This window comes from Fringilla coelebs (genome assembly GCF_963513975.1).
Source record: "Fringilla coelebs genome assembly, chromosome: 5".
Lineage (NCBI taxonomy): Eukaryota > Metazoa > Chordata > Aves > Passeriformes > Fringillidae > Fringilla > Fringilla coelebs.
In genome coordinates, this window is record NC_140033.1 from 15,006,099 (window position 1) to 15,032,486 (window position 26,388).

Genomic DNA, 26,388 nt, shown 5'->3' on the forward strand with positions numbered 1-26,388 from the left:
AAGCTGTTGAAATTGAACCACTTTCTACTTCTCTCACTTCCTCAAATTTGATGAGAAATTGCAGAAGACAGAAGTAGGGTTTGTACCCATAATGCCAGTGAATGATTCTTTAATCATTCTAGTTTCTATCAGAATTGACAGAAGAATTTTTTGAAATGTATTCCTACTGACAGATATTTGATTTGTGTGAATGACCATTTTCAGTTTTCTAAGAGCTCTCATAATCCTAGAGATAGTTCCTGTTTAAAAGTTTTTTTCGTGTTCTTTCCTCCCCACTTTCTTTTTATTTGCATGATAATAAGAACAAGGATCAGTGAAACACACGTTTCAGAGGTGCTTACTGACCAAACCTTTTTGACTATGTATTAGTATTGAGATGAAAAACTACCTATGACTCCAGAGTCCCAAGCCACAAATAATTGCACCTTGGGAATGCTGTGGAAAGTATTTTGTTTGTTTTTCTTTTTGAAACATATATATGCTTTATGGTTATACACTGTCTAAGCTTTTGCTGTTCCCTTTTCCTTAGACCTTCCCCGTTGATCAGTGTTGAAGAGGAATACTAGGCTTGGTGGCTTTCAAGAGTGTTGTTATACTCCTGTGCACATATGTGTGAATGTGTGTATTTGTGCTTTCAGGTGCTCAGACTTGTTACAAAGAAGTCAGAGGAAAGTGTTAATAGTTGATCTCTTATCCCAGAATGCATACATGGTGGAAAGTTCAAAGCAGTGCAGGTGGCAGGAACTAGAGAGAGATTAGGTTGTTTTAAAGGTGTTGTGGAGCAATGCTATAGCAGTGCTAGAGCAGAGGAAGTGGTTATCTGCTGTGGCTGGCAAACTAAAAGTACCCTGAACAAAAGCAAACTAAGAATTCCCTTTTACTCTAGGTTCTGTAGAGACCTATTCAGAAGAAAAGGCAAAAAAAATCAAGTCAGAATATGAAAAGAAACTCCAAGCCATGAATAAAGAACTGCAGAGACTTCAAACAGCGCAAAAGGAACATGCACGTTTGCTTAAAAATCAGTCTCAATATGAAAAGCAGCTGAAGAAACTACAGCAGGAGGTGACAGAGATGAAGAAAACCAAGGTATATTTCAGTAAATGGAGTGTTGCACAATGAATGTTTACTGAAATCTCCTGTGCATCCATCTATCTGATAACTCTGTTCTTGCTGTTACCTGCTTGAAAGTCTGAAAATAGAAGAAATGCAAGCATCAGGCTGTTCCTGGAGGAGACGGGCAGCTTTTAGGTTTAATGAACAGAAATTAAGGTATCAAACATTCATAAGCTTTCACAGCTTATTAGCTGTTATTCAGCACTGAGTGAAGATGACATTAGATGGGAGACACAAATGGCTAAAAGCATGTAATATAGTGGAAAATGGCAATCTGAAGAGAAAACTCTGTGGTTGGGGGCAGGGAGCAGCACTTGAGTGTGAACAGCTTTTCTAAGTGATGACCTCTTTACAGGTTCGCTTGATGAAACAAATGAAGGAAGAGCAGGAGAAAGCTAGAATGACCGAATCTAGAAGAAATAGAGAGATTGCACAGCTTAAAAAGGAGCAACGCAAACGAGAGGTGATTTGACAGATAAAGAACTTTCATTTGGAATAAGCACATGTCATTATGATGTGCCTCTGCTTGCAGGCACACACTGTGCATATGCATTCACTGAGGCAGGCATGTATATTTTCACCATGAAAATGCACAAAATTTGGTTTGACTTCCATGCAAACACGGTTCCTAGCTTCAAGTGATAAGTCTTCTATGTCCTGTTGTGCTTATTGAGTATGTATATCAATGTTATTGGTGAATTAGTGATTAGTGAATCTTCACAAAGTGGTTGCTACCACCTTGCTTGCATGGAATTATCATTTTTGATAGAATTGATACAGTGAAACATTTGGTTTTGTTCTGCACTAGGAAGATAAGAAACAATCATGACTTGAGTCTTCATGTCACAGCAATTTTGCAGATTTGTATTAATGTGTAGAGATCTCTTTTTTGTTTATACAATGCAGTCCTTGTGAGAAAGAATGGAAAAATATTATGGTCTACTTCTGTTTTTTCACAGCATCAGCTCAAGCTTCTGGAAGCTCAGAAAAGAAACCAAGAAGTTATCTTACGCCGCAAAACTGAAGAGGTACTGTGGTGAAACAGCAATGCATCTTTGAAAACAGAATGATGTTGTATTGCTGTAACTCAGAACTCAGTCTGGGCAGAGTAACTCGTGTCTTTGCACTGTGTTTCAGGTCACAGCCCTTCGTCGGCAAGTCAGGCCTCTGTCCGATAAAGTGGCAGGAAAAGTGAGTCGAAAGCTGAGCCTGCCTGAGCATTCCATGCAGGAAGCAAGTTCTAGTCTGTCAGGAGAGCAGGATGGCTCCAGAACAGCAGCACAGCAGAAGATGAGAATTCCTGTTGCAAGGGTTCAAGCATTATCTGTAACTGCAACAAATGGAACAGGGTAAGGGTTAAAACTTGTTAGGACTCTCTTACAAGAACTAAAATTTGTGTGGACTTTCTAGCAGGTGCTGTTGCAGGAGCTGTTAGTTGCCATACTGTTATCATGTAATGCTCATAAAGTGGGCATTTTACCATCATCAAATGCAATTTCAGTGTTCTGGGTTTAAGACAATAATATCATAATATAAAATGGCAAGCCACATAAACTGGATTTTGAAATCTTGAGGGTTTTGAAATCTGCTCTTCAAGAGAAATTAACTTGGTGGTCCAATGCCAGCAGTCTTAAGTTCATGGAGGAACTTGTTGGAAAATACAGCTTAGTGTATCAGGTTTATTTGTGCTTTTTCACCGTGATTTGAAGCAGATCTCCTTGTTAAATAGGGAACAACACCTACGTGGCATTTGAACTCAACAGTGGGTCATGAAAGATGCTGCAGTGTTTGAAACCTGTTTTTCAAGCGCAGCATGTTAGAGTGCAGTAGAGTTCGGGGCTGGGTAAAAGCTGCAGTTTGGGGCTGTGGAAACCTACAACAACTTCTGCATGACATTTTTAAGTAGTTTGTGAAAAATATTCCAGCCTGATCGTTTCCACATGTGAATTTGTCACTGGACTACTCCAGACTTAGCTGTGTATTTCTCTTGAACGTGTCACAGAAGGAAGTACCAGCGGAAAGCAGTGTCGAGCAGGGTTTACTCCTCGAAGGCAGCCAGGATGAAGTGGCAGCTGCTGGAACGCAGAGTGACTGATATCATTATGCAGAGGATGACTATTTCCAACATGGAGGCAGATATGAACAGGCTGCTCACGGTGGGTGATCTGCTGGGCACTGTTGGCTGTATCATTGTATTAAATAGGGAGCACTGCAAGCATGTTTGCTGTCAATTAATTGCTGTTACGGCAGCATTGGCTAAGCAGGTGGAACCTACTGTAGTCAGTGAAGACACTTCTGGCTCCAGTAAACATTTGAACAATGGGATTACTGTGCTTAGTAAGAACTAAGAAGCACACTAATGGCATCATGTGCAAATAGATTACTGTGTTCCCCTGTGTAACTTCTTCCCATGGAAATCATGACGTTAGTTAAACTATAGCAAACGAAGGAAAACAAAAAGGCATGTCAGTGTTCTAAGGGCTTACTAATTCCTTTTTCTGTAATATTATGTCTTTGTGGAAAATAGCAACGTGAAGAGCTGACAAAAAGAAGAGATAAGCTTTCCAAGAAAAGGGAGAAGCTCATCAAGGGTGGGGGTGGCAGTGAAGCAGATAGAAATGTCCAAAACATAAATGAGGAGATGGAATCAGTAACTGCAAATATAGACTACATCAACGACAGCATTTCTGACTGCCAAGCAAACATTATGCAAATGGAAGAAGCAAAGGTAGGTCAAATATTCTTGCAAAAATGGTAGAATGAGAACAAGAAAACACAACTGTGTTAGCACTGAAAACGTTCTCTTTAAGTAATTAGTTTTTGTTTGTCTGTGCAATTATTGAGCCAGGAAGTGAAAATTGGTGAAAACTTTTATGTGACATTTGAGATGAAGACTTCTACAATAGATACCTGAGTTTTGGTGTCAATAGTGTAATGCAAATTAAGATTGCAATGCATTTAAATGTCAAAGCTGGTGCTTTCTATTCCCAGCTGATGCTGGGAATAATTTATTATAATTCTTGGGACTTTTTCACAATCTGACTGGGCTCATTCTTGTACACATAGGAAGAAGGAGAGACCTTGGATGTAACAGCAGTGATTAATGCTTGCACTTTGACAGAAGCTCGATATTTGCTTGATCACTTCCTTATGATGGGTATCAATAAGGTAATGTGTTAAGTGAAGTATGTGTGTGCCAGGACTGTGGCATGTGCCAGGAGCAGATATGTTGTGCTGACATAAAGACATGATTTATGGGTGTTAAACAGAGCAAAGCTGGTTGACATTACTGAGTCATGCTGATTCTCAGTGTGAAGGCCCTTGAGATCTGTTGTCCTCTTCAACTTACTGCCTGTTTCTCAACCCCCAGTAGAGCCTTCTTCACTGTATTAATTAGCTCATGTTGTTCTTGCAAGAGCACTAGCTTTTTGTAATCAAATAAATCTCTATGTTTTTCAACAAACTCCTAAAGACAGCTTGAGATCTTTTTATAAAAAGACTGCCTCAGCCACCTTTGTACAAATACAAACCTCAAAAAATTTAGGTTATTTGTTGATGCATGACATACTTCAGTCTGAGTAGAGCCACAGGGATTCTTCTGAAGGTGTTGGGGAAATACTTTTACTCTCATCTTTTCAAAATAAGTATTTGGCAGCTTATAACCCTGTGCACATATGCATCATGTGCTCTTGTTGCTGCTTTTCTTTCTGTCTCATTGTGTCAAATGGAAGATTTCAGTGATACTGAAACTGTCTTTGGGTCAGCCTCCTGACCAATTCTCTGGAGTTTCTTTTGCATTTTTGATTCGTCACTATGCAAGTAACCCAAAAAGTTTGTGGGGAAAAAAATGATAAAGAAAATTCTCACAATCACATTGGCTTCTGGAAATTTCAATCTTCTAATATTTTTTCAGCCCTTGGATGTGTTTGAATGGATCTTGCAACAAACTTAATGTGAGAAAAGTGCCTCTGACTCACTCTGGTAGCAATTTCTCTTTATTATGATAAAAAGATCCATTATGTAAAGAATTCTATCATCTTTTTGTTTAGTAATTATCACATAGAAAAGCTGAAGGGATATTTTTTTGCAAAATTGGTCATGCCTATTGTCTATTCTATTGTTTTCACCTGCAGAATGTGTCTGTTGATACGTAGCTTTAGTTCAATCTAAATGTGGTGTGTAAATTCATAGGGCTACACTTGTTATTCCAGCACTAGCACTCAAAGTCTGCTGTTGCCCTACAAGCCTTTGAGAAGATGTGTTGTACCTTCATTTTTCCATACTGTTTCTTTTGGAATTTGGAAATCTATTTGGAAACCGTTCCATAAATTTCTTTGGCTGTATTTTCTGCAACTAAAAAATTCCCACAAAACCATGGATCTAGGGAAGTTCTCTTAGAATGAATTCTGTCATAAGTTAGGCCATGAGATCCTTCATTAGAAGCTGAAAGTTCACTGAGTGATTGGGTAAGGAAGATAACAGTTCTGTGTCCCACCCTGTCCCACTTCCACCTCCCCCTGTTCCTTGTCATAGAGTACCATAGGTAATAATTTTTTGAACAGTAGTTATTTGGGAAAAGTGGAGGTGTTGGTCTTTCAGATGCTTGCTACTCTTAAAAAATGCAAAGACTCTGATTTGCACTTGGGAGTCATGTCCCACTTAGCCACTAGATGCCTATCTGCAAGGCAGTCTGAGGAATGCAAGTTAAAGGAATGCTTAATGAGTCTCTTTAAAAGGTGAAGGAAAGAAAAAGACCCTTTGTTGACACCTGATCTTCAGGATGTGAGAAGGCAGCTTCGATGTACACATTGTTTGTGTTTGTAGTTTAAAAAAAAAATTTGGACAATTTTCATTTTGTAAAACAAGGGTTGTGACAAAGCATTTGTCATCTTTCTTTCTCTTAGGGTCTCCAAGCAGCTCAGAAAGAAGCTCAGATCAAAGTTCTTGAGGGACGCCTTAAGCAGACAGAAATTACAAGTGCTACTCAAAACCAACTGCTGTTTCATATGCTAAAAGAAAAAGCTGAATTAAATCCTGAACTTGATGCTTTTCTGGGTCATGCTTTGCAAGGTAGTTTTTTCATCTTGTTTTCTGAATAGTCAGCTGCATGTCATGTTTGCCTTTTGTGCATGCTGTACTGGGCATTCTAGACTATTTCTTTTCTGAATAGATGCTGTATTGTAACATCTTATACTGCACAATTGACATGCACGTCTGACATTTTTAGCTAGACCCTCTCAGCAGTGAAATGTAGGAAACAAAGTTTTCTTATTATTGCGATTTTTTAAAATTCAAATAACCTGCTTGTTATTTTTACAATCTGGAATTGTTTTAACTTCTGAATGGGAAGTTCAAAAATTCAATCCCGTTCAGTCATCATATACTAGGGATTTTGGATTGGCATTTTATGTCGTTACGGCATCTATTCTACTTCTCATGAAATGATACTAAGAAAAATTTAGAATACATTTGGGTACTTTTGTTTTATTTCTTTTTATAAATGGATATGTTTTGATTGGAATGTTGCTTTTTTTTCCTTGTTGCTGTATTTACACAGACCTAGATAGCATACCACTGGGTAAGTATGTTTAGCTTTCTGTGTACTGTACAGCTGCATGAGTTACTAATTCATTCATGTTCACTAACTGATGCATCTTAGAATTTGTGAGTGTGTGAAATTTGCATGAACTATTCTGTAAGTGTACTCGTTATCATGAGCTTAAAGAGCATTTCTTCCTTTCTGGAACCACCCCTAGCTCTTGTGGTAATAGACCTTGTGGTAGTTAAAAGTGAAGACAGTAAGCAGAGCTGTATTTCAAATTTATAACTTGGTGCTTGCGAGCCCAAAGTATGTTCAGACTACATAAAACTATTTTGTGATATACTACTGTTGTGAGAAATTCTACTCATCGTTTAGGTTTGAAAAAAAGGCAATTCTTAATTTGCAGGTCATTTATAACCTTTTGCAAATAGCTCATTTTGTAATGTAAATATTGTACAGAATGCAAGATTATATCTCACTTTTTCAGTTGGGTTTAAGTTACTGGCTTCACTGGTTTCGAGATAAATCTCTTGTTGCTGTTGCTTTAGAGTTATTCCCAAATGAATTAGGCTTATTTTCTTTCCTCCAAAGAATTGGCTATATTTGGAACTTGAGAAAAATAATCCTGTTACCAGTGATAATTCCTTTTGTGTTGTCTTGTGCTACTTTTAATCACCTTTTGCTGTTCTGTGCTAGTTTGCACAGCATTTCAAAGCACAAAACTAGATCATAATGATGAGAACTTGGCCAGCTCCTGTCAGGTGACACCTGAATATCTGTGTCAGGGGATCTTGCTGCATGCAGCCAGTTATTTATTCAGGAACCTCAGTGGTTTGTAGCATCATAGTGTGTCTAGAACAGGCCTTTAATGTGTGTGCATGTTCACTCCTGTTGGAGCATTGTTTCTGCTGACAGCATTGCATTTTCTTTAGCTCTGGACAGGCTTTTACTTATTAACAACATCTCAAGCAATAAAATGGCACTTGCTAAATGTATTGAAACAGTAGCTCTGCAATGAATTTTTCGTAGAGTGTTGTGTCATTAAAGAAGCTTTTTAACACTTTGCAAGCATGACCTGAGGCTTTTAGAGTACCTAAGCCTCTCAGGACTCTGCTAACACTTTATAGGAAGGAAATGCAGCTGAATATGCTGCACTAAGCTGGGTCCAAGACTGTTGGTAGTCTGTGTTTGTGGATGACTAGTGACCAAACCTTTTAGCTGCAGGGGGTTCAGACACCACTGTAGTGAGGCTTTGCTGCTGGGATTGCTGCCTGGTTCGCAGGGATGCTGTTGGTGCAGGGCCTGACACAGCTCCTGCAGGCAGAAGTGTGGGTGGCAGCAGGTCTTGAGATCAGTCTCACCAGGATGCCTGACATCTTGGTGGCTGAGCTCAGAGAGCTCTATCTCAAACAAAGGGATTGTACTTCCATGGTATTTGTGATTCGCCTTCTTGATGCCTGCTTTCAGACCCACCATCTTGAAAAGTTCTTAGCTACTTGAATACACTTGGCTCAGAAAAGCTTGAACATTCCCCAGTGTAGTTATGCACTTGTATTCAGCTGTAGGCAAGAAGAAGTTTCAGTCTCGGAAAAGTGCATCACAGGCTCAGGTTTTGACTTGAATGGACTTTCAGTGCACACCCACCTGGGTGGATGAACCAGCTGCCATTCCCTATCCCATCTGCTCTTGTGAAGAGTTAAAATGACCATGAAATTGAGTTTTGAATGTTGCTTCTCTCTGAGGAATTGTGGAAGCTGCTTTTACTTCCCACCTGTGATGTATGGACGTTCATGGATGGGAGTCACAACCATCCATGTGCCGATGGTCAAATGTCATTTCCTCTGGGTGAACTGTGCTGGTGTATGGCTTTGTTCTGGTACCATCCAGTTGCCACTGCATGAGGATGAAGATGAATAATCAGAAAATTCTCCACCTGTTCTACAGGCAGTGGTTTGCTAGCAGCTATCCCTGCAAATATTACTGTCTTTACTAACTTCACTTCTCCTTTCATCTCTTCTCACTCCCACAGAATCTTGCTCTTTCTGCCTATTTGTTGATTCTGTGCACTGGTTTCTATCTCAGGGCTTTGGGCAGTCTCCTGTGTTGAATTGCAGGCAAATTGAAGAAACTCATCAGGTCACATGAGAGTGAGCCTACAAATAAAGTACCACCTTTTGTAGTCATTCCACACTTTCTACTTAGTTGCCTGTAAAAAGAGATGACAAGTTCTTTATGAGTAGGGGATGAAGTAACATAATTCTAATAGGAATCCTATATATTTTTTTAAATGCATTTATTTTAGGGATGCTGCTTCTGTCTTACTGAAAGGAGCAGTGCTCTAAATCCCCACTTTTGCAGAAAGCATAGCATAATAGTAGCAATAATAACAACACTAAGGAGAATAATAATAATAATAATACTAAGTATTGAAAGACTTTAATCTGGCCTCAAACCCACAATGGAACAAAAAGAAACCTGAAAATTCATAGTGCTATTCCTGTGACCCTGCTTTTTTTAGAATATTGTTGTATTTCTGATAATTAAGATGACAACATTAAAATTAATTAAGCAGTTAGGTAACTCTGAGGTGCATTATTGGTGTTGGTTCTAGGCTGATGGTTTTAACTTTTTCAGGGAACATGTTTAGATGAAGCATACACAAAAGGCAGTATTTTCCTTCTCTTTTTTCCATTCCTTCTCAGAATTCAGCTGAAAGCTGCATATCCTTCCTCCCTTTCTCCAAAGCATGAACTTAAAGACATATAGAAGGACAAACCTGTCTTAATATGGGTTACAAATATATTTATTCTATGTATTGCAAATGGTATCTGCTTTTTGACAGAAATTAATGGAATGTCATTACAAGGTTATTTAATCCTTAATATTTCATGAGTATGTTCAAAAATAAGGGACTTTGCTTGCAAAAATGTCTTACCTATGTCCTTGGTCTGTGCCTAAAATGTATTATTAGAATAACACACAATTCAGGGGATTTGCTTTCCCAGCAGTTTGGAACTGATTGTACATGTGCCCTTGAGTCATTGTGTCAGCTTAATGTTTTGCACCATTTGCATGCAGATGTTTTAATTGGATGTTTGACAGTGTTAGTGTGTGGCATGCATGCTGGTTTTGTCTTTTGTGGACAGGTTTGTGTACCCATTTTTGCTTCAGGAGCATTCCTACTGAGCAGTTTCCTTTAGAAATTAATTAATGTCTATTTAGGAGGCCATTCTAAAGTATCAAGTGGTAGCATTATCCTCTTTTGAAATGAATCCTTATATACTAATAAAGTGCTTGCTTCTTGTCAGCTCAAATGCTTGGTGGCATTCTATATCAGAGGAGGCTGAGCCTCAGCTCACTAGCTAGTTAAAAATATCATTTTCTTTTTTATTATAGCTAGGCTGATCGTGTCTTGGAGCAAGAAGATGAAAAAAAAGATGAGAAAGAGACATTCTTACTGTCCATTGGTTTATATCCCATATCTTCCATCTCTTGCAGATAATTTTCTTTGCTTTATCTGCTCTCTTACAGATTTCCTTCTGGAATTTCTGTTTTTCGATCATCTCTGTTCCTCTGCCTCAGTAGACAGAGGACCGTGTTTGGCACACTGTGTCTAGATGTATGATGTATTTAGATTGTATGAAAAGAATTACTTTAGGTGTCAGGAAAATTCAGTGGGGGCTGGATAGAAAATGGTCAAGATATTTTGAAAATCCCTATCTTTTGTACTCTGTTCATCTACATTCAACGTTGTCTGAGTTGCTTTTATAGCACTTAAAGCCTTCGCATCCTGTTGTAGAGGGACAGACTAATGTTATTCTTCTGGGAATTTTCTAGAAAATTTGGAAGATAGTACTGATGAGGATGCCCCATTGCATAGTCCTGGAACAGAAGGAAGGTGAGGAAATCTTTGTTACTACTGATTCTAGAAAAATTACTGTAATTTCCTCCTTTTGTAATGCAGAATCATGTATCCTTTAGAAAGTATCTCTAACATTGTTTCGTTATACTTTGCCCGCAATTTCACTAGAAAGAAGAATAAAATAAAAATACGCACCTGCAAATCTGCAAAAAGTATGACTTTCTAACTGTGATGCAATTTTTCTTTTAGTTCATTATCTTCAGATCTCTTGAAGCTTTGTGGTGAAGTCAAGACCAAAAGCAAGGTAGGATGTACAATGATGATGATTATTCTTCTACATGTTTTTTAAGTGATTCTATGATTCTCTGATAATTCATAATTTTATGATACCTTCTGGAGAATGCACTTGCTTTGCCCAAGAGACTTCAATGAATGAAGACATGCAAAAGGTGAACTGATGTACTTTACGTATGATTTGTGTGCAGTATGATTTTGTGTTGGCACTTCACTCTAAAAAGCAAGGATAAAATAACTTCAGTATTTTGGGATTAAGTTATTGGAATTCCAGAAAGAGATGTGTTCTTCCAGTTCCTTGCCCTCCAAACTGGTGTATTTTTGCAGATTAGTATTGGTTAGGCTACAGTTCAATGCTATTGCCAGTGGGAACCGTGAACTTGCTTATTGTTTGCAATTTGTCACAGAAATCTTGAAGTTTATGACACAAAAGTTTGACCTTCAGGATCTTAATTACAGTTGAAAATGGAGGACTATATCTAGGCTGACTACAGTTTAATATTAATGGCAGTGGGAACTGGAAATGTGCACTGATGGCAATTTTGCTTCTGTGCTCACAGGAGCATAATCCAAATTTGCAAAGTAAAGAGAAGCTTAGCCTCCGCTTTTCCAACTGCAGTTGGCTTTGGAAGAAACCATCTGTGTTAGCTGTTGAATTATTTGGTAACATTCTTTGGTGTGCAGCTTTTTGGGCTATTTAACTGAGTTTGATCTGAAAATGCAATGAAATAAGCATATAATTTTGTAGTGGCTCTTTTCAGACTGGATTGTTGTCTTCCCTATTAGTCTTTTTTTCCCTGAGGAATAGATCTTAATTTCACTATAAAATGACAACCTAACATGTATGATCCATTTTTACAAATTACTGTGTGGTACAAAGCTTAGCTCCTTTGTGAGTTTTTTTATTGTTTTCAAATTGTTGAAATGCTGAGTGAATTTTAATTCATGTGGACTTTTGAGGTGACTTAACCTAAGGAAGAAGAAGAGTTTGTATATGAGAAGAAGCATTGGTGTTAGAAGTCACACCAGTATAATTGTAGGTATTTAAATTGAAACTTTGCTTTATTCCTCTCTGCTTTATAACATTTCATTTGGATAAACTGTAGGTGAGTAATATTGTACTCCTGTAGTATTGGTAGGCAGCTGGTTGAAAGGATATCCTTGGAAACCAGTTGTCAAATCAGTGTTTCATGCCATTGAATTGAAATTGCCTCCTCTAAAATCATTGCCCAAAAGCAGAGATGAGCTTCTTGATCTAGTTTCCAGAGGCAGTTGCCAAGAGTTTGAGGGGGATGCTAATTGCCAGCTAATGCTGAGTGTGGGACCCTTGGCACAGCCCTTTGGGTGTGGAAGTGGCAGTGTGCTGTTTGTCTGTCTGCAGGCTCGCCGCAGGACCACCACGCAGATGGAGCTGCTGTACGCGGCCAGCGGCGACCTGGGCTCCGACGGCAGCGCCGCTGACCCTGCCCCGGCCGCAGACACCCAAGGAAGTGGGGTGGCTGCTGACACACAGGATACTTCTGCTAGGGACAGAGAGTTTATACCCCCACCATCTGGCTTACCTTCTAAGATAGGCAGCATGTAAGTTTGGCCATGCTGTACTAATTGTCCTTTGCTTTTAAAAAATGCATGTTGCCAGTTTCTTGTAATCCATTATTTTAACTTTACGAATGAGGTTGATATACTTGAAGCTTACTAAATAATACTGACAAACTGTTTCCTTTCTACCATCACCACGCTAGAAAGTATAAATGCAATCTTGTAGGTACTGTGGTGCTTATTGAAGATGTAAGTTCTGTTAAGCTGCTTTGTTATTGTAACTGTTCTATGTAGAGGGGAAAACCCTTCTAATACCTTGAATAGTTTGCTGTATTAGTGCTATGGGAAATGCACATTCTAGGGAGGTAGTGAGAATCTGATTAGAACAGCAGAGAGAGAGATTAAAAAAAAACAAAACCCAAAACAACAAAACACAACCCAGAAGCTTTATCATGGTTTTTGTATATGGTCCTAATTATTAGGAAAAATCTTTCTGTGCATTGTCATGTATGGACCATGCATAAAATGAAGAAGTCTGTGCAACAATAGAGTATTCAAGTAAAAAGTTGAAAGGAGAATGTTAGATATTATGAATCCTCAAAAATCCTTTCTGTTTGCAGGTTGCACTTTCCTGCAGAACATTTTTACTAACTGAAAGTATCTCTTGATTCTAAACAGAACTAAAAATAATTTTGTCTTTTTACTTTGGGACCAGCAGATGTCTCTCACACACACTCTTTTTTTATTTTCACTTGCTCTTGCTGTTCATTTTATATCTACCAGTATCACTGCTGGTTATTGGCCATTCACTGCTACAGACCCTTTCTTGGCTTTTTAGGTACTAGCTCCTGTGTTGCACAAGCTCATGTGTAAATTCAATGCACTTCCCACATTCAGGGATGTGGAAATCAGTGTCCCATAGCTATCTTCACGTTACAGGTTCTGGAGTTAAGCATCTTTTAATATTCACCTGTCCTATTTGCATAATATTTTTACAGCAGTCTCTACCTAATGTACATTTGCAATTTGTATTTTTTACTATATATTTCTGGCATGTGCTTGAGATGGCAATTGTGAACAGTAAAACACTGCTGACAGCAATTATTAACCCATGCTGATGGCTTCAGTGCAAATAGAATCTGCTTGGAAAGAATGCTCTTGAGGGTGAGCATAGGTGGAGAAAACCCACTTGTTTCAGCAGTTAGCGTGAGATGAGTAGAGACTTTTGAAGCTTCAAGATCTAAAACATCAAGTGTTATGACCTGACATCCAAGACTCAGGTAATACCAACTTTTGCCTCACTCCATCTTTTAGAATGTATCCGTTTATGAAAGTGAGCCAACAAAAAGGCAAACAAGGATTTTCCCAAAACTGTGTTCTGCAAGACTGTGAGAGTTAAATACTGTCAAAAAGTCAATTCAGTCAGCAGTAGGCCTCCCATATTGAATTGTTATTGGTCATGTTTCAGTAGATAAGTGATCAAAAATTCCCACAATCAATCTGCAGTGACCTTCTCACTGCAAGTATGTGTGTTTTTTCAAAATAGAACGCTTGCTGGTTTATCTGGTCATAGTTGAAGAAACTTTGTCTTTATGACCCATCTGGCCTTCCCTTATGGGCCTGTGGTGCCAGCATATCTTTTGTAATAAAATGTATTATTCAGGAGGAGATTTTGACTTTACCTGCAATAAATGTTTTCTCCCTGGTGCCACTTACTTAAGCGACATTCAGGAATGTAGAGGCCATGACAGTAATCCAAAATATGGATTCTCAGAGAGACAGAAATTAATTGTATGTTTAGGTGCAAATTTAGGTGTCTGCATATTTACAAACTGCTCCACTCTGGAACCTGCTCAGTTTTCTAAGGTTTGTAGTGATTCCATGGTCCTTGGAGAGGGATTTGTTACAAGGGTGTGTAGTGATAGGATAAGGGGTAATGGCTTCAAACTGAAAGATTGTAGGTGTACATGAGATATTGGAAGAAATTCTTTACTGTGAGAGTCAAATACTGGAACAGGTTACCTAGAGGAGCTGTGGATGCTCCATTCCTGGAAGTGTTCAAGGCCAGGATGGATGGAGCTTAGAGCAGCCTGGTCTAGTGGAATGTGTTCCTGCCTAAGAGAAGGGGGTTTGAGCTAGGTGATCTATTAAGTCCCTTGCAATCCAGACCATTGTGTGATTCTGTTACTTAGGGAGGCACCTAAATTCATATGGCCAACAGTTAATTTAACTGGAATGCTGTTTACAAAGTTGGTTAGTCCTGTTGTCCTTTGATATGCTCAACTCATCTACAGCAGCTTTTTCAGACGATAGCTGTCTTCTGTAGGACTTGTGTCAGCTCTTTTTAGATGTCAGATGTCCTGGCAAATGTAAAAGGGCTCTGGAACCCTGGAAGTAGGTATGTGTCCTGTTCCTTTGCTGTTAGGTCATTGCCATCACGCACCTGGTTTTTACACCTCTGCTTAGGAAGTTCATTCCAGCAAGATAGGTGTATTTTTATAATACCTGCATTCCCAGGCTTTCAAAAAGAATTCAGAAAATGATGATGCTATTTACACCCTCTTCTGAGGATGTTCCACTGTGGAGTCAAAAATGGAAGACTCAAGGGCAGGTAGAGACAAAGGGAGTGCAAGTTGCCTCTGTGTCTGAGTATGCAGGATGCCAATATGAGGCAGAGGAGCTTGGGTTCCAGTTTCTGGTTTGGTTTATTTAATTGAGCAGCTGCTCAGCAGACATAAAAGTGACCCTGGCAATAGACTCTACAGCCTGTTTGTCATCCTTGCTGGAAGACCTGCCAGCCTGATTCATAGAATTTGCCTTGTGACCTCAGGATTTTGGCATTCCTAAATGCATACTGGTCCAGCATAAAGAGAGGGAAAGGGAGTGTGTCCTGTTCCACCTTTTTTGGTGTCCTTGGCACAGTATGCCTAGAGGTAAGGGAGCCCTACATAGAAATGGGTGCTCTGGCCTTGAGGGAATTGGACCCACTTTCTCCCCTTTTTTTGACTTGGCTGCTAGGCTTCTGTGCAAAACCAAGCAGATTATCACTTGTCCTCCTTTTCCTGTCTCTTGAAGACCCCAAGGAACTCTAGGGTTGACGTGCAGTTCTTGGCTCTTGGTCCTACAGGCCCCTGACATTCCAGTTAGGGTTTGTGATCACTTGATTCTGTCTCGTCTGCTTGAGTCAAGTAGCTGTTTGTGGTTGTGCTGTCCATGTTAAATCATGTTATTCTGCATTCCAGTCTCCAGGTGGATTTTATCTAGCACAGACTTCCTTTTAAGGGAAACATGTAGAGCTATGCATGCTCAGAACCTGTAGGGCTCTGAGATTGATGGTCATAGCCATGTCAGGCAGGTGGCCTGCCAAATGAGCTTTATCTAGTTAATGGAGTTGCATGGAGCAAAAACACTTCCAGAATCTGCTTTCTTGCTTTTAATGAGTGTTTCATATTAATAGGAAAAAATCCTTCTAAATACAAAGAAATAGAAAAAACCAAAACAAATATTGCTCTTGGAATTACTCAACAAGTGAGAAATGGAATTTCAGAAGAATGGAGACCACTAAGATTCCTTTCTTTTTTCTTTTGTCTGACTGTGGTGAAATGAAAACATTTGGGTGTCAGCTTTCTGTCCTCTTGATATTCTTGCTAATTTTAATGGAGAATAAAAGGTTGGGAGAAAGATCACAGTGACTGTAAATTGGAATTGTTTCAGAGCAAGAACTGGAGAGACAAATGAGGGATGAAAAGCAAAGGGGAAGGAAAGTGGGGGACAAAGAGAAACCATGTTATAATAGACTGTCAATGGGAAGTAGCTCTTCTCACTTCCTAATTAACATGAGTATGTTACTGCAAAGTTTCATTTGTGTATAAGAATCATTGTGATTTCTCTGTTCTTCATGTCTGTAAATGGCCGATTGTAGATGCAAATGTGGAATCTGAAATTTAAGAACTTCCATGATCTTAGTTTGGATGCATACTGCACTTAATTTCTTTTAGTGAGTCTCTTTTATTATTGAATTAGTAAATCTCCTTTAACTAATCAGTATCTGACCCTGTATGTTGATCAACTTTGAACATTATTAACTTGGTATATTTTTATATTCAAGTGTGAGAACAAGTTTATAGTCCTTAAATTCAAGAGAGACAATAATAGATTAAGTATGTTCTAAAATTTGAAATCACACTGGGAGAATGACAGGTAATAATCTGTGAAGGGCCTTAGAGTGAGATAATGATTGCTCTTGTTTTAGTTCGAGACAACCATCTCTTCCAGAGAAGAAGATACCTGAGCCTTCACCTTTAGCAAAAAGAAAAACCTATGAGAAAGCTATGGAAAAGACAAAGACAAAAGAACAAAAACTGTAAGATTATTTTAAATTTATTTCCTCTGATGTAATTTAAATTTCTTGAAAAATAAATCTGTATTTTTCTATTTCTTTTCTTCCAGGATGTTTGTACTGTTGTCAGTGTTGATACTCATTGCTCAGCTTATGCGAGGTTGTTTTGGGTTTTTTCCAGGTTGTTTTTCTCTACAGAATAACTCAGGGGCAGAGCCCTGAGAAAATGTCCTTTGGAGCATTTGCAAATTACTTTTTTTTTTTTTAATCAAAGTCATCAATATCTCTAAGAGCCTTCAATTTATAAGGATTTCTTCATTTTACATGCGTGTTTTCTGCCTGTAGCTTTCACTTTTACCACTTAATCCTTGAACGTGGTGCCATCTTGCACTCTGCAGCCTTAAGCTTTTTGCCTTCTCTGAGAAATATCTGTGTTACAATCTTAATTATTTGCTTAAGAAAAGAGCATCTAACGTTTGAGGCATGTTGCATTTAACTTTTCTAACCGTTCATAACCTGTTAAAGAAGATGTTCTTTTTTTTTTGTAGCTCAGATTCTGGAGCCCCAGAGGCTAGTCTGTCACCTCCTACTTCCCCACCAAGCCGGCCCCGTAATGAAATGAATGTTTTTAGTCGTCTTACTGTTTCTCAGGGAAACACATCAGTTCAGCAGGATAAGTAAGTCACAAAGGGAAGCCTCAGCCCCCAACCAGGGAAATGCAAAGTGTGCTCAAGTTTTCAGTGTAGTGTCTGGTAGAAATTTTGCCCTTCTGCAAGACAGGAGGAGATCTTTCTCATGTTTTTGTGTAGTTTTCAAAGGAAATATTTTAAACTACTATGGAACCACTGTAAAAATTTGAGAAGAGAAATTTCCTGCTGAACCTTGTTTCCTGTTTTCTAGGATATGTCTGGTATTTGTAGTTTTAAACCCAAAATAGAAAAAAGTAGAATTCTTAGATGTTTGTGTATTTGTGTGTGTGATTACACTCAAAAATAGATTTTAGGTGATAATTTAGGAAATAGTGCTTTTGACAGTTACTCAGCTGCTCCAGTGTTGCTCAGAGTGCTCTCAAAACAGCACCTCAGAGGACAGGACACAGAAATGGCTAGAACACAGTTGTTTAGAGATTATCCAAATTATTGAACAGACTGACTTTAGGAGGTGATCTGCAGGAGGAGATGATATTCATATCTTGTTTAGAAGAAGTTGAACAGATTTTTCTCACATTAGGCATCTGTTTAGAAACCTTGCACCAAATGGCAGTGGACTTTACTTGACTAGAACCTCTATTACAGGTTTCAGTACTGATACAAATACCATGCAGTGCTTATGAACTGCAACTCAGATTTAAAATATACCTTTATTTGTAACTCTAGCAAGATAACAAATTGGTTTTGTCTGTTTACACTAATTTTTTTAAAATAAAATGGGTTTTTTTCAGAGGTCTACAGCCACCACATACCAAGCTGTGGCTTGCGAGGCTTTCAGTAACTGTGCTTGTGACTTCTTCATCTTAGCTTACCTTTCTTATTGCTAACTCCCACCAAACCCTTTTCATTTTCTCTGAGCTGACTTTGAAGTCAAATAGAAACTACTGCATCAGTTTGAATTGAAAATGAAGGACATCTTAAGATGTACTGAAAATCATCATGTTTTGGGGAAATATTGTCTTGTATGTTTTCTTGGTTTCTATTTTTAAACATTTTTCCAAAGGAGAGGTGAAGTATTTTGAACTTAGCATGGCTTGCAAATCGCTGTATTTATTTGAGTGAGTTTTCATATTTAACATTTATATCTCTATGACTAATATTTTGCATGTCTCTTCTACACTTAGCAGGCATTGATGTTCAGAGTATTTTTTTCTTTTGATATTCTCAACAAGCACTATCTTATGGAGGTTAACTTGTGCATCTATCTTCTCCTTTTAATTTTTTGCCTTTACTTCTCTAAGGAAATGTTGGGGAAATAAGAAATGGCTCAGCTGCTGTTACTCATCTTCTGGAGCTGAGTCTACTATGACTTACTGCTGAGAGTGATATTTGAAGATAATTACTCTTTCCCCCTACCCCCCATATCATCATGGGTTTGAGATATACCTTGAGCAATGCTGCATAATGTATGTGGATTTGCATTGCTTTTCTGAGTTGGCCATGCTGTTGTGTGTTCTTCTCATATGGAGGCTTTCTTTTGCTGATACCTATATTCTTTCTCCTCACAATTCCACCACTGTTGATTGTAGGTCTGATGAAAGTGATTCCTCTCTGTCGGAGGTACAAAGGTACTCTCTCTTTCTCTTTTCTGTTTTCTTGACATCTCTCATCAAAGTTATTCCAGTTCTTAAGGCATTTCATTTTGCTGCATGATTTTTCCTGATACCTGTGCATTGTTTCTCTTGCTTTTGCTGGAACATGAAATATCTGAGATTTGGGTCAAGCATGTCTCCCCCTCTCCTTTTTTAGGGTATTCTTTTATCCTTGTTGAGCATGTCAGGTATTTTAATTATAACTGAAGTATGGAGTAAACATTTCCTTAGACACATTGTTTCTCTCTTTGTTTTCTTAAAAAAAAAATAGGAGCAGACATTTTCTTATGTTTTATTTACTTCTCTCCTTATTTTTGTTTTTCTTTTTCCGTTGTATGCTTTGATCACTAAAAATGAAATCCTAGTGTAAATAAAAATGAGTAGTTTTTTATTACTTCTTTCTGAGAGAATGCTCAGTGGCTTAAGAGATGAAAGAAATGTTGCCACTTGTGTCCCTGTGGGTTAGGATTTTGGTAGTCAATGAAAAATTAGTTTATCTAGAGAAGGGCAGTCCGATAACTGCTAATAATATAACGGGGCTTTGGCTGGTCATTGTAGCAGATGTAGTGTTTTTTTGTCTGTAGATTTTAGAACCCTGCATATAGGTAGATAAATAGCTCCAGGACACGTATTTTACAGGAATTGCCACGGAAGTTAATGGGTGAGAACAGCAGGAGGAATAACTCAGTTCAGAGGCAGCATGATCCACTAGGGAATACTGCAGAGAAAATCATGTTAGTTTAGTATGATGCTAGAAAACAATAGCATAGAGACCTAAATTAATTAAAAATAAAATTGTTCCTGTTTTCTTGAAAACATAAAATGGTGCAGATGAAAGGTGAAGGCCTTTCCAAAATTAGGAAGATAATGTTACACAATTTTAGACACTATTAATACTAGTAAAATCTAAAGAAGGGTTGCTGAGGAGTGATAAATTATATGAATGAAGATGTCCTGAACTGTAAAAAATGTTTACAATCACAATTTTAATGTACTAGATAAAATAACCAGTAGTCACAAAAATAGCTTGTATCATAAAGGACTTTTTCCTTTCTATAGCAAACTTCTGGACAATATTACGAATTTTTTACATTTTCCTAAAGCATCTGCTACTTTTTTTTTTGTTTTGTGGAGATAGGCCTATGGTTAGTTCCTTTTCATCACAGTTATGTGTGTGATTCCCAAAAGAGCATGACAGTCTTACCTGCAAGCTGGCCAGGTCACGGCTGTGTTGCACCTTGAGGATTTTCTACACTTCACAGAAATAAAGGGGTCTGTGTGTGTGCCATTGTATGCATGGGATTTTAGACTGCTAGTGATTTTTGTTTGGTAAAGAATTGTGAGGTGTTTATTTCAGGCAAGTTAGTCTTTTGTCTTTACCACAGAATTAGCTGAAAGTGCCCAGGAAGATTCCTCTGGGGTGTCAGCATTCCAGTCATCCTCCCTTTTGGCCATTTGAGCATGAGCATGTTGTTGGGTACAGGGTGCAGTGAGAACCTTCTTCAGACACAGAAGTCAACAGCAGTTCTCTGGGTCTGCCCACAGAAATCAGATGATGTGAAATGCATGCTGAGTTTGGAATTGGCAGTGCACATTACATTTGCTCCATTTTTCAGACTGTGCTGTTTAGATGGTTCATCTTGGGCATACAGAAGCTTTAAGTGTCCTGGTTTGTTCAGCATTATGGAGACTTTGCCATGTACCCAGCATTTAGCATCTTGTTGTCTTTTCATTTGTTTGTTTTTGTATGTAATTTCCTTTAACTGATAGGCCAGAGTTGATGTGTGTTGAGGCTAAATAGTAAAAGTCCTTACATAGTTTATGAAAGGCATTCAGCTGTTCTGCCCTCACATCTAAGAACACTAGGTTATTTTTTTCCCCTACATGCAAGTAAATTAGCTTTATCTGTATCTACTACTATGCCCAACTCACATTCCTTTTTTTTCTTTAGGGGGATAATTAACCCATTTCCTGCTTCGAAAGGCATCCGATCGTCCCCGCTTCAGTGTATCTACACAGCTGAGGGACATACCAAGGCTGTGCTTTGTGTTGATGCAACTGATGATCTTCTCTTCACTGGATCTAAAGGTTGGGCAAGCTCTTTGCACCTCTGCTGCCTACAGAGGCTCCTTTGACAACTTGGGGTTGTGAAATTCTCAATTTGTGCTTAGTGTTGTAAACACAGTGGAAAATTCTAAGGGTCTGTTTTTCAACATGAGCTGAAGAGGGATTTACAGTAATTATCTATGTGTTTCTAACTCCAATGTGTAGTATTTGGCTGCTTATTTGTAGTGGAAAACCACAAAAAGCAGTAACATGAACATTTGTTGAGTGATATGATGGAGGCAGTCACTGTAGCATGTACACACATGACATGCAATGCAAATAGCTTCAGGGCAAGGGTGGAGATGGGAACTGGCACATGTTTGGCTCTACTGCACAGAGTTTGAATACCCTCCATGCCACAGTTCGTTCTTTGAGCTGTCTTCTTCATCTGAGGATGTCTTCTGCTTCCTCTGTGCATCTCGTTGCCTGTCCTTTGTTGTTGTAAGAACTGTATGGCAGTTGTGGGAGGGTCTGGAATTTCAGTAGTCTCTAAGTTCCTCACTGGATGGGGCAGTCACTCTATAAACTTCTCAAACTAGAAGCAGTATTTCGAAGAAACCATTTTCCTCCTGTCTGTAGTGAATTTCCAGTATCATTGTTCAGTTTGGAATAAAGATACCACCAGAGGCCACCAGAGCTCAATGGTTTCTTTTCACAAGCACCTATTTAATGTAAAGGACTTGTTATATTCTTAGTTGTGCAGCTGAAGCTATGGCAGACTCTTTTTTTCTGAAAGTATCAAAGCTAAGAGGAATTAGAGTGGCTGGGAAGAAGTTAACACCTGTTGGCAGGGAGACTCTCTTTTCACTAGGTCATATAGTGAATAAACCTTGAGATTTCAGGACATCCCTTTTACCCCAGTATTAGCATAGTTGACAACCCCATCAGATGCAGGTCTTCCACTGCTAATATTCAGTTATGGTTTCTGTGGCTGTTCTACTAGCTGGCTGGTAAAAATACCAAATCACACACTTTGAGTGTGTAAACTTATGATCTTGCAGGTTTTAAGCCTACATTTCAACATTTGTACAAGCATATACAGTTGCAAAAAAAGGACATTGATTTAGATTTTGTAAATAATACTTAGTTAATTTCTGTTGAGATTTTAAATTTAGTGGCTATTTGAGGGGAAAAAAGAGCGTGTTTTAAAATTTTATTTTACATCTAGATTTGTATATGCTAAAAGTTTGGTAGTTTGTTTTTTTAATGGATGTTTGCAGATGTTGCAAATATTTACCTTTTTGAAGTCATATCTTAGCTTTTTAAACTTATGGGAGAATTTTTCCTGTATATATTTTTTGAGCGCAGTTTACCAAATATACTTCTGCTCAAGAGTGTAGACAGTTTTTAATAAATAAAGTTAAATCTTTTGGAAATTGTTGCTGAAGCAGAAAGTCTCGGCTCACTGACATCAGATAATACTTGCAGACAAATTCAGAAATGCCAGTATGCTCTCATGTGCATAGCAAATCTTTGATCTGGGTAGTTGGTGTTTTAAAATGGCAGACAGATCTTGCTATACTTACCTTCATGCTATCATAATTAGAATGTATACAGGAAGCTTTCTCTTCATCCTTCCAGTACTTATTTCAGTATAAATGTATGTCTAAAATACCTGGAGTGATACAGACATGGTGCAGCAGGGAGAGTTTCCTGTTGCAGATTTCTTGAAAACTTTTGTGCATTTGGGATTTTAACATATAAAAGGTTACAGTATTTAAATTCCTTTGCTGTGGAATCAAAATAGTGACTAAAGCACTCTTTGCTGGGATTTTCAGAGGCTCCAAACACTGCAGAGGTTGGGTCCCTTTGTAGTTGTGTTGTGGCAGTCAGAACTTGGCAATGCTGTCTCAAAATTCGTCCTGAACTATGTTTTTGATAATGAATTCTTGAATTAGAAATTGGATCATTCTCTTCATCTATCATTATCCACACTTTACAGCCTCTAAATTGTCTGCATTTCACTTCCCTTGAGATTTTTATCCTTTTAAAATGCTTCGGGAGCTAATATGCAGATCTTGAAAGCACATTTAATAATTAACCTTGCTTCGTTTTGATCATGATAGATGGATTTTTTTAAGAACTACTTAATTTAGCTGTTTTTCTGTGTGTCTACAGAAATGGAGGAAAATGTACGAGTGCAAATGAATGTGTGTACTTTTTTTTAATTAATGGAGTTCAGGAAAAGCATGACATTTTTCAGGGTTCTTTCTATTGTTGTTAATATTTTCCCCTTTTTGTTTGTCTTTATTTAGATCGTACCTGTAAAGTCTGGAATCTGGTAACTGGACAAGAGATTATGTCTTTAGGGGGTCACCCCAATAATGTGGTTTCTATTAAATATTGCAACTACACAAGCCTGGTCTTCACAGTGTCAACCTCCTATATCAAGGTGTGGGACATCAGGGATTCTGCCAAGTGCATTCGGACGTTGACGTGAGTATGCTGAACCTCAGATGCCAAGCATTCAAATGAGTCTTAGTTTTAGATACATTTTATTAAATTTAATTCAGTATTGCAGTACAGGGTCATATAAGTACACTGTTGGGAATGTTCAGGCTAAGTCAGTATGGGGCACCAGTAATGGGAACACAAAACAATTTGCATAGAGAGTTTTATCAGATGTTCAGTACTCATAATTGGCTTATGGCCTTTTTTACTCAGTGAAAGAAGTTTGTTTTTAGAGAGTATACAAAGTATGGCAAACTAACTGTAAAATTTGGGGTTTTTCTTTTTTTTTTTTTTTTTTTTTTTCCTTTTTCTCCTGTGTACTCAGGTCTTCTGGCCAAGCTATGCCTGCTGATGTGTGTTCAGGAAGTACTAACAGAACAGTTGCTATCCCAGCTGGAGAGAACCAGATCAATCAAATTGCACTAAATCCAACTGGCACATTCCTCTATGCAGCTGCTGGAAACTCAGTGAGGATGTGGGACCTGAAAAGGTACTGAGCACCAGCCACAGAGAATGTTCTTTAGGTGCTTGCATGTGCATAGGCAGCAAAGTTGTGCATATGAAACAGCCAGTGTAGTGTTTCTTCTGTATGGTAGTGTCCACACCTGGGCAAAATGTGGTGTCAGTTACAGATCAGCTAATCCATCGGTGGTGGTTACTGAGATAATGATTTTCTCATGTGTTAAGGTTGTGGTGAATCATTTCCGTAAAAATGACTGGAAAAACACAGTGCCTGTTTGACAGGCACTACAAAACACACTTTTGTAAGGTGAGGATGGGAATCCTGACTAGTAATAGTTGATGAGATGATGGAAGCCAATGGAAGTAATGAAATATAATATGGGGTTATGATAGCTGCACTATAATTACACTTTTCCAAACAGAACCTGCTCCCAAAGAGTGCATTCAAAATACAGAAAATACTTACGAGGGGACTGATTCATCTTTACTTTAAAATGTTTTAATTCCTATTTTGCATAAGTAGAGGTGTTTTGTTGTATTTAATGTAAATTTAGTATTTATCCCTGGATATGAAGAATAGGTATAGGTAAACAAGAGGATGAGTACTGAAGACATAGGGAAAATAAAACGATCCATTCTGTAAGAAGCTCTGCTATGGAATGTATTTGATATATGAAAAACTAACAAATCCTCTTTTCTTCTCTTATCCTTAAAGATTTCAGTCTACAGGAAAGCTAACTGGTCACCAGGGTCCTGTTATGTGCCTTACTGTTGATCAGATCTCCAATGGACAAGATCTTATTATCACTGGTTCAAAGGATCATTATATAAAGGTAAACCACTAGTATTTGCTTATTTTAACTTGGAACATCAGCATGGAATGCTTCAGCAGAAGTGGCTTACATCTGCACATTCAAAATGTGATAGCCAAGATGAAAATTATTTCCCCAGTCATGGGTCATGAATAATATTCAGTCATAATTATTTACCACTTCAATTAATATTTGCCTTTTTTGTTTCACCAAGGAAGATGGATGCATGGTTGTCTCCAGTTTAGGGGTTTTTCTTAATCCCCATTAAATTGGATGTCAGGTGTGCAAAGTCTTGGAGAAATATTCATAACACCTACTTTTAGGTAACATTTAGCTCTTTATCTTAAGCCGGTGCCTCTGTTTTGGAGTGCAGACCTAATTGTTCAGCAGAGACACGCTGTGTGTTCCTCACATAAGAGAGTCCAGGGGCCCAGGCTCTTTTTGAAGTGTTACCTGTGTTCTGAAGTGGGGAAGACAGAAAGGTCAGCACCTCTCAGCCAGGTCACCACTTCTCAGCCAAGGTGGCCAATATACTTTTCTGTTTCCTGGAATTGTGATTAATTCACTCAAGGACACGGAATCTGGTTTTTTGGGAGGAGGGTTTTTTTTTGGTCTTTTTTTTTTTTTTTTTTGGCTCACCTCAGCCAGTGCCTATTTGAACCCACAAACTCCTGTTTCTCAGGGCTACACCCAAATCACCAGACTTAATGAATTGTAGCTCATCTGTAAAGGCAACCCTCACACTGCAGAGAATATGTGATGCATGTGGCCAAAGAGAATGGGCAAAAAACCCTAGCTTATTATGAGGGGTTATAAAGAACACCCTTTGTTCTGTTCTTCTCACATACTGGAAAAAGTGTTTGAACACAGTTGGGGGTGGAGCAGGATCCAGAATCTGTGTGAGCTTTCTCACTGAGCTAGGCTTTCTTTTTTTCATATTATTCTGCAATTCTTGAATGCTTGGCTGTGCACTGTGCCAAATGCAAAAAACTGCCTGAGAGGTTGGTGCACAGTTGGGCAGTTTGGGCTGTGGATTTGAATCCTATCAGCAGTGTCCCTATGGTTAGAGGCCAGGGGATTCTTAGGCAATGGGGAGACAGAGGCAGACACACTGAGAATTACTTCTCTGCACAGTTCAGAATATCGGTGTAGTTATGAGCTGCCATCCTGGCACAGTAATGAGGGAAGGACCTCAGTGGGAACAACAGGGGGGCATCATGTAATGCAAGTTTGTCATGCTGTGAGCTCCTGTGACAAGCAAGGAGGTGGGAGGGCTTTTGGAAAACAAAGCTGTGAAAAGGCAGAGAAGTTTATCTGTCCTTCTCGTGCTTGCTTTCTGTGGCCAGGCTAGATAAATCCCCCTAAGTCTGCCTGCCTCTTGACTTACACCACTACAATGTCCAGGGGACATTTCAGCCATTTCTGTGTGCTTCAGAGTAGTGTGTGTTCTCCAAAGTGAATGCCTCCAGAATTGTCAAGTCACTTTGGATAGTATAAATGATCTGTATGTGCAGCTGTCTACAAGTTCTCAATGCTTCCATCAGCCTGGGAAAGAGAAGGTTACAT

At 38.6% G+C, this 26,388-nt stretch overlaps 1 protein-coding gene across 4 annotated transcripts in view; it reads left to right on the forward strand.

Annotated features, from left to right (window-relative positions):
- Window positions 1–26,388, forward strand: part of KIF21A (kinesin family member 21A) — an 85,794-nt gene that overhangs the window by 51,875 nt on the left and 7,531 nt on the right. For 2 of the 4 annotated variants that reach the window (XM_084206176.1, XM_084206177.1), the window contains 19 exons: window positions 887–1,086; window positions 1,469–1,576; window positions 2,073–2,141; window positions 2,251–2,462; window positions 3,116–3,269; window positions 3,641–3,841; window positions 4,180–4,281; window positions 6,018–6,183; window positions 6,671–6,691; window positions 10,493–10,553; window positions 10,767–10,821; window positions 12,193–12,392; window positions 16,603–16,713; window positions 17,238–17,366; window positions 18,929–18,967; window positions 20,943–21,079; window positions 23,353–23,533; window positions 23,874–24,038; window positions 24,726–24,843. In XM_084206176.1, the coding sequence (XP_084062302.1) occupies window positions 887–1,086; window positions 1,469–1,576; window positions 2,073–2,141; window positions 2,251–2,462; window positions 3,116–3,269; window positions 3,641–3,841; window positions 4,180–4,281; window positions 6,018–6,183; window positions 6,671–6,691; window positions 10,493–10,553; window positions 10,767–10,821; window positions 12,193–12,392; window positions 16,603–16,713; window positions 17,238–17,366; window positions 18,929–18,967; window positions 20,943–21,079; window positions 23,353–23,533; window positions 23,874–24,038; window positions 24,726–24,843 (2,429 nt within the window). The remainder of the gene's footprint in view (window positions 1–886; window positions 1,087–1,468; window positions 1,577–2,072; window positions 2,142–2,250; window positions 2,463–3,115; window positions 3,270–3,640; window positions 3,842–4,179; window positions 4,282–6,017; window positions 6,184–6,670; window positions 6,692–10,492; window positions 10,554–10,766; window positions 10,822–12,192; window positions 12,393–16,602; window positions 16,714–17,237; window positions 17,367–18,928; window positions 18,968–20,942; window positions 21,080–23,352; window positions 23,534–23,873; window positions 24,039–24,725; window positions 24,844–26,388) is intronic. The other 2 variants (XM_084206174.1, XM_084206175.1) reach the window with 1 other exon arrangement.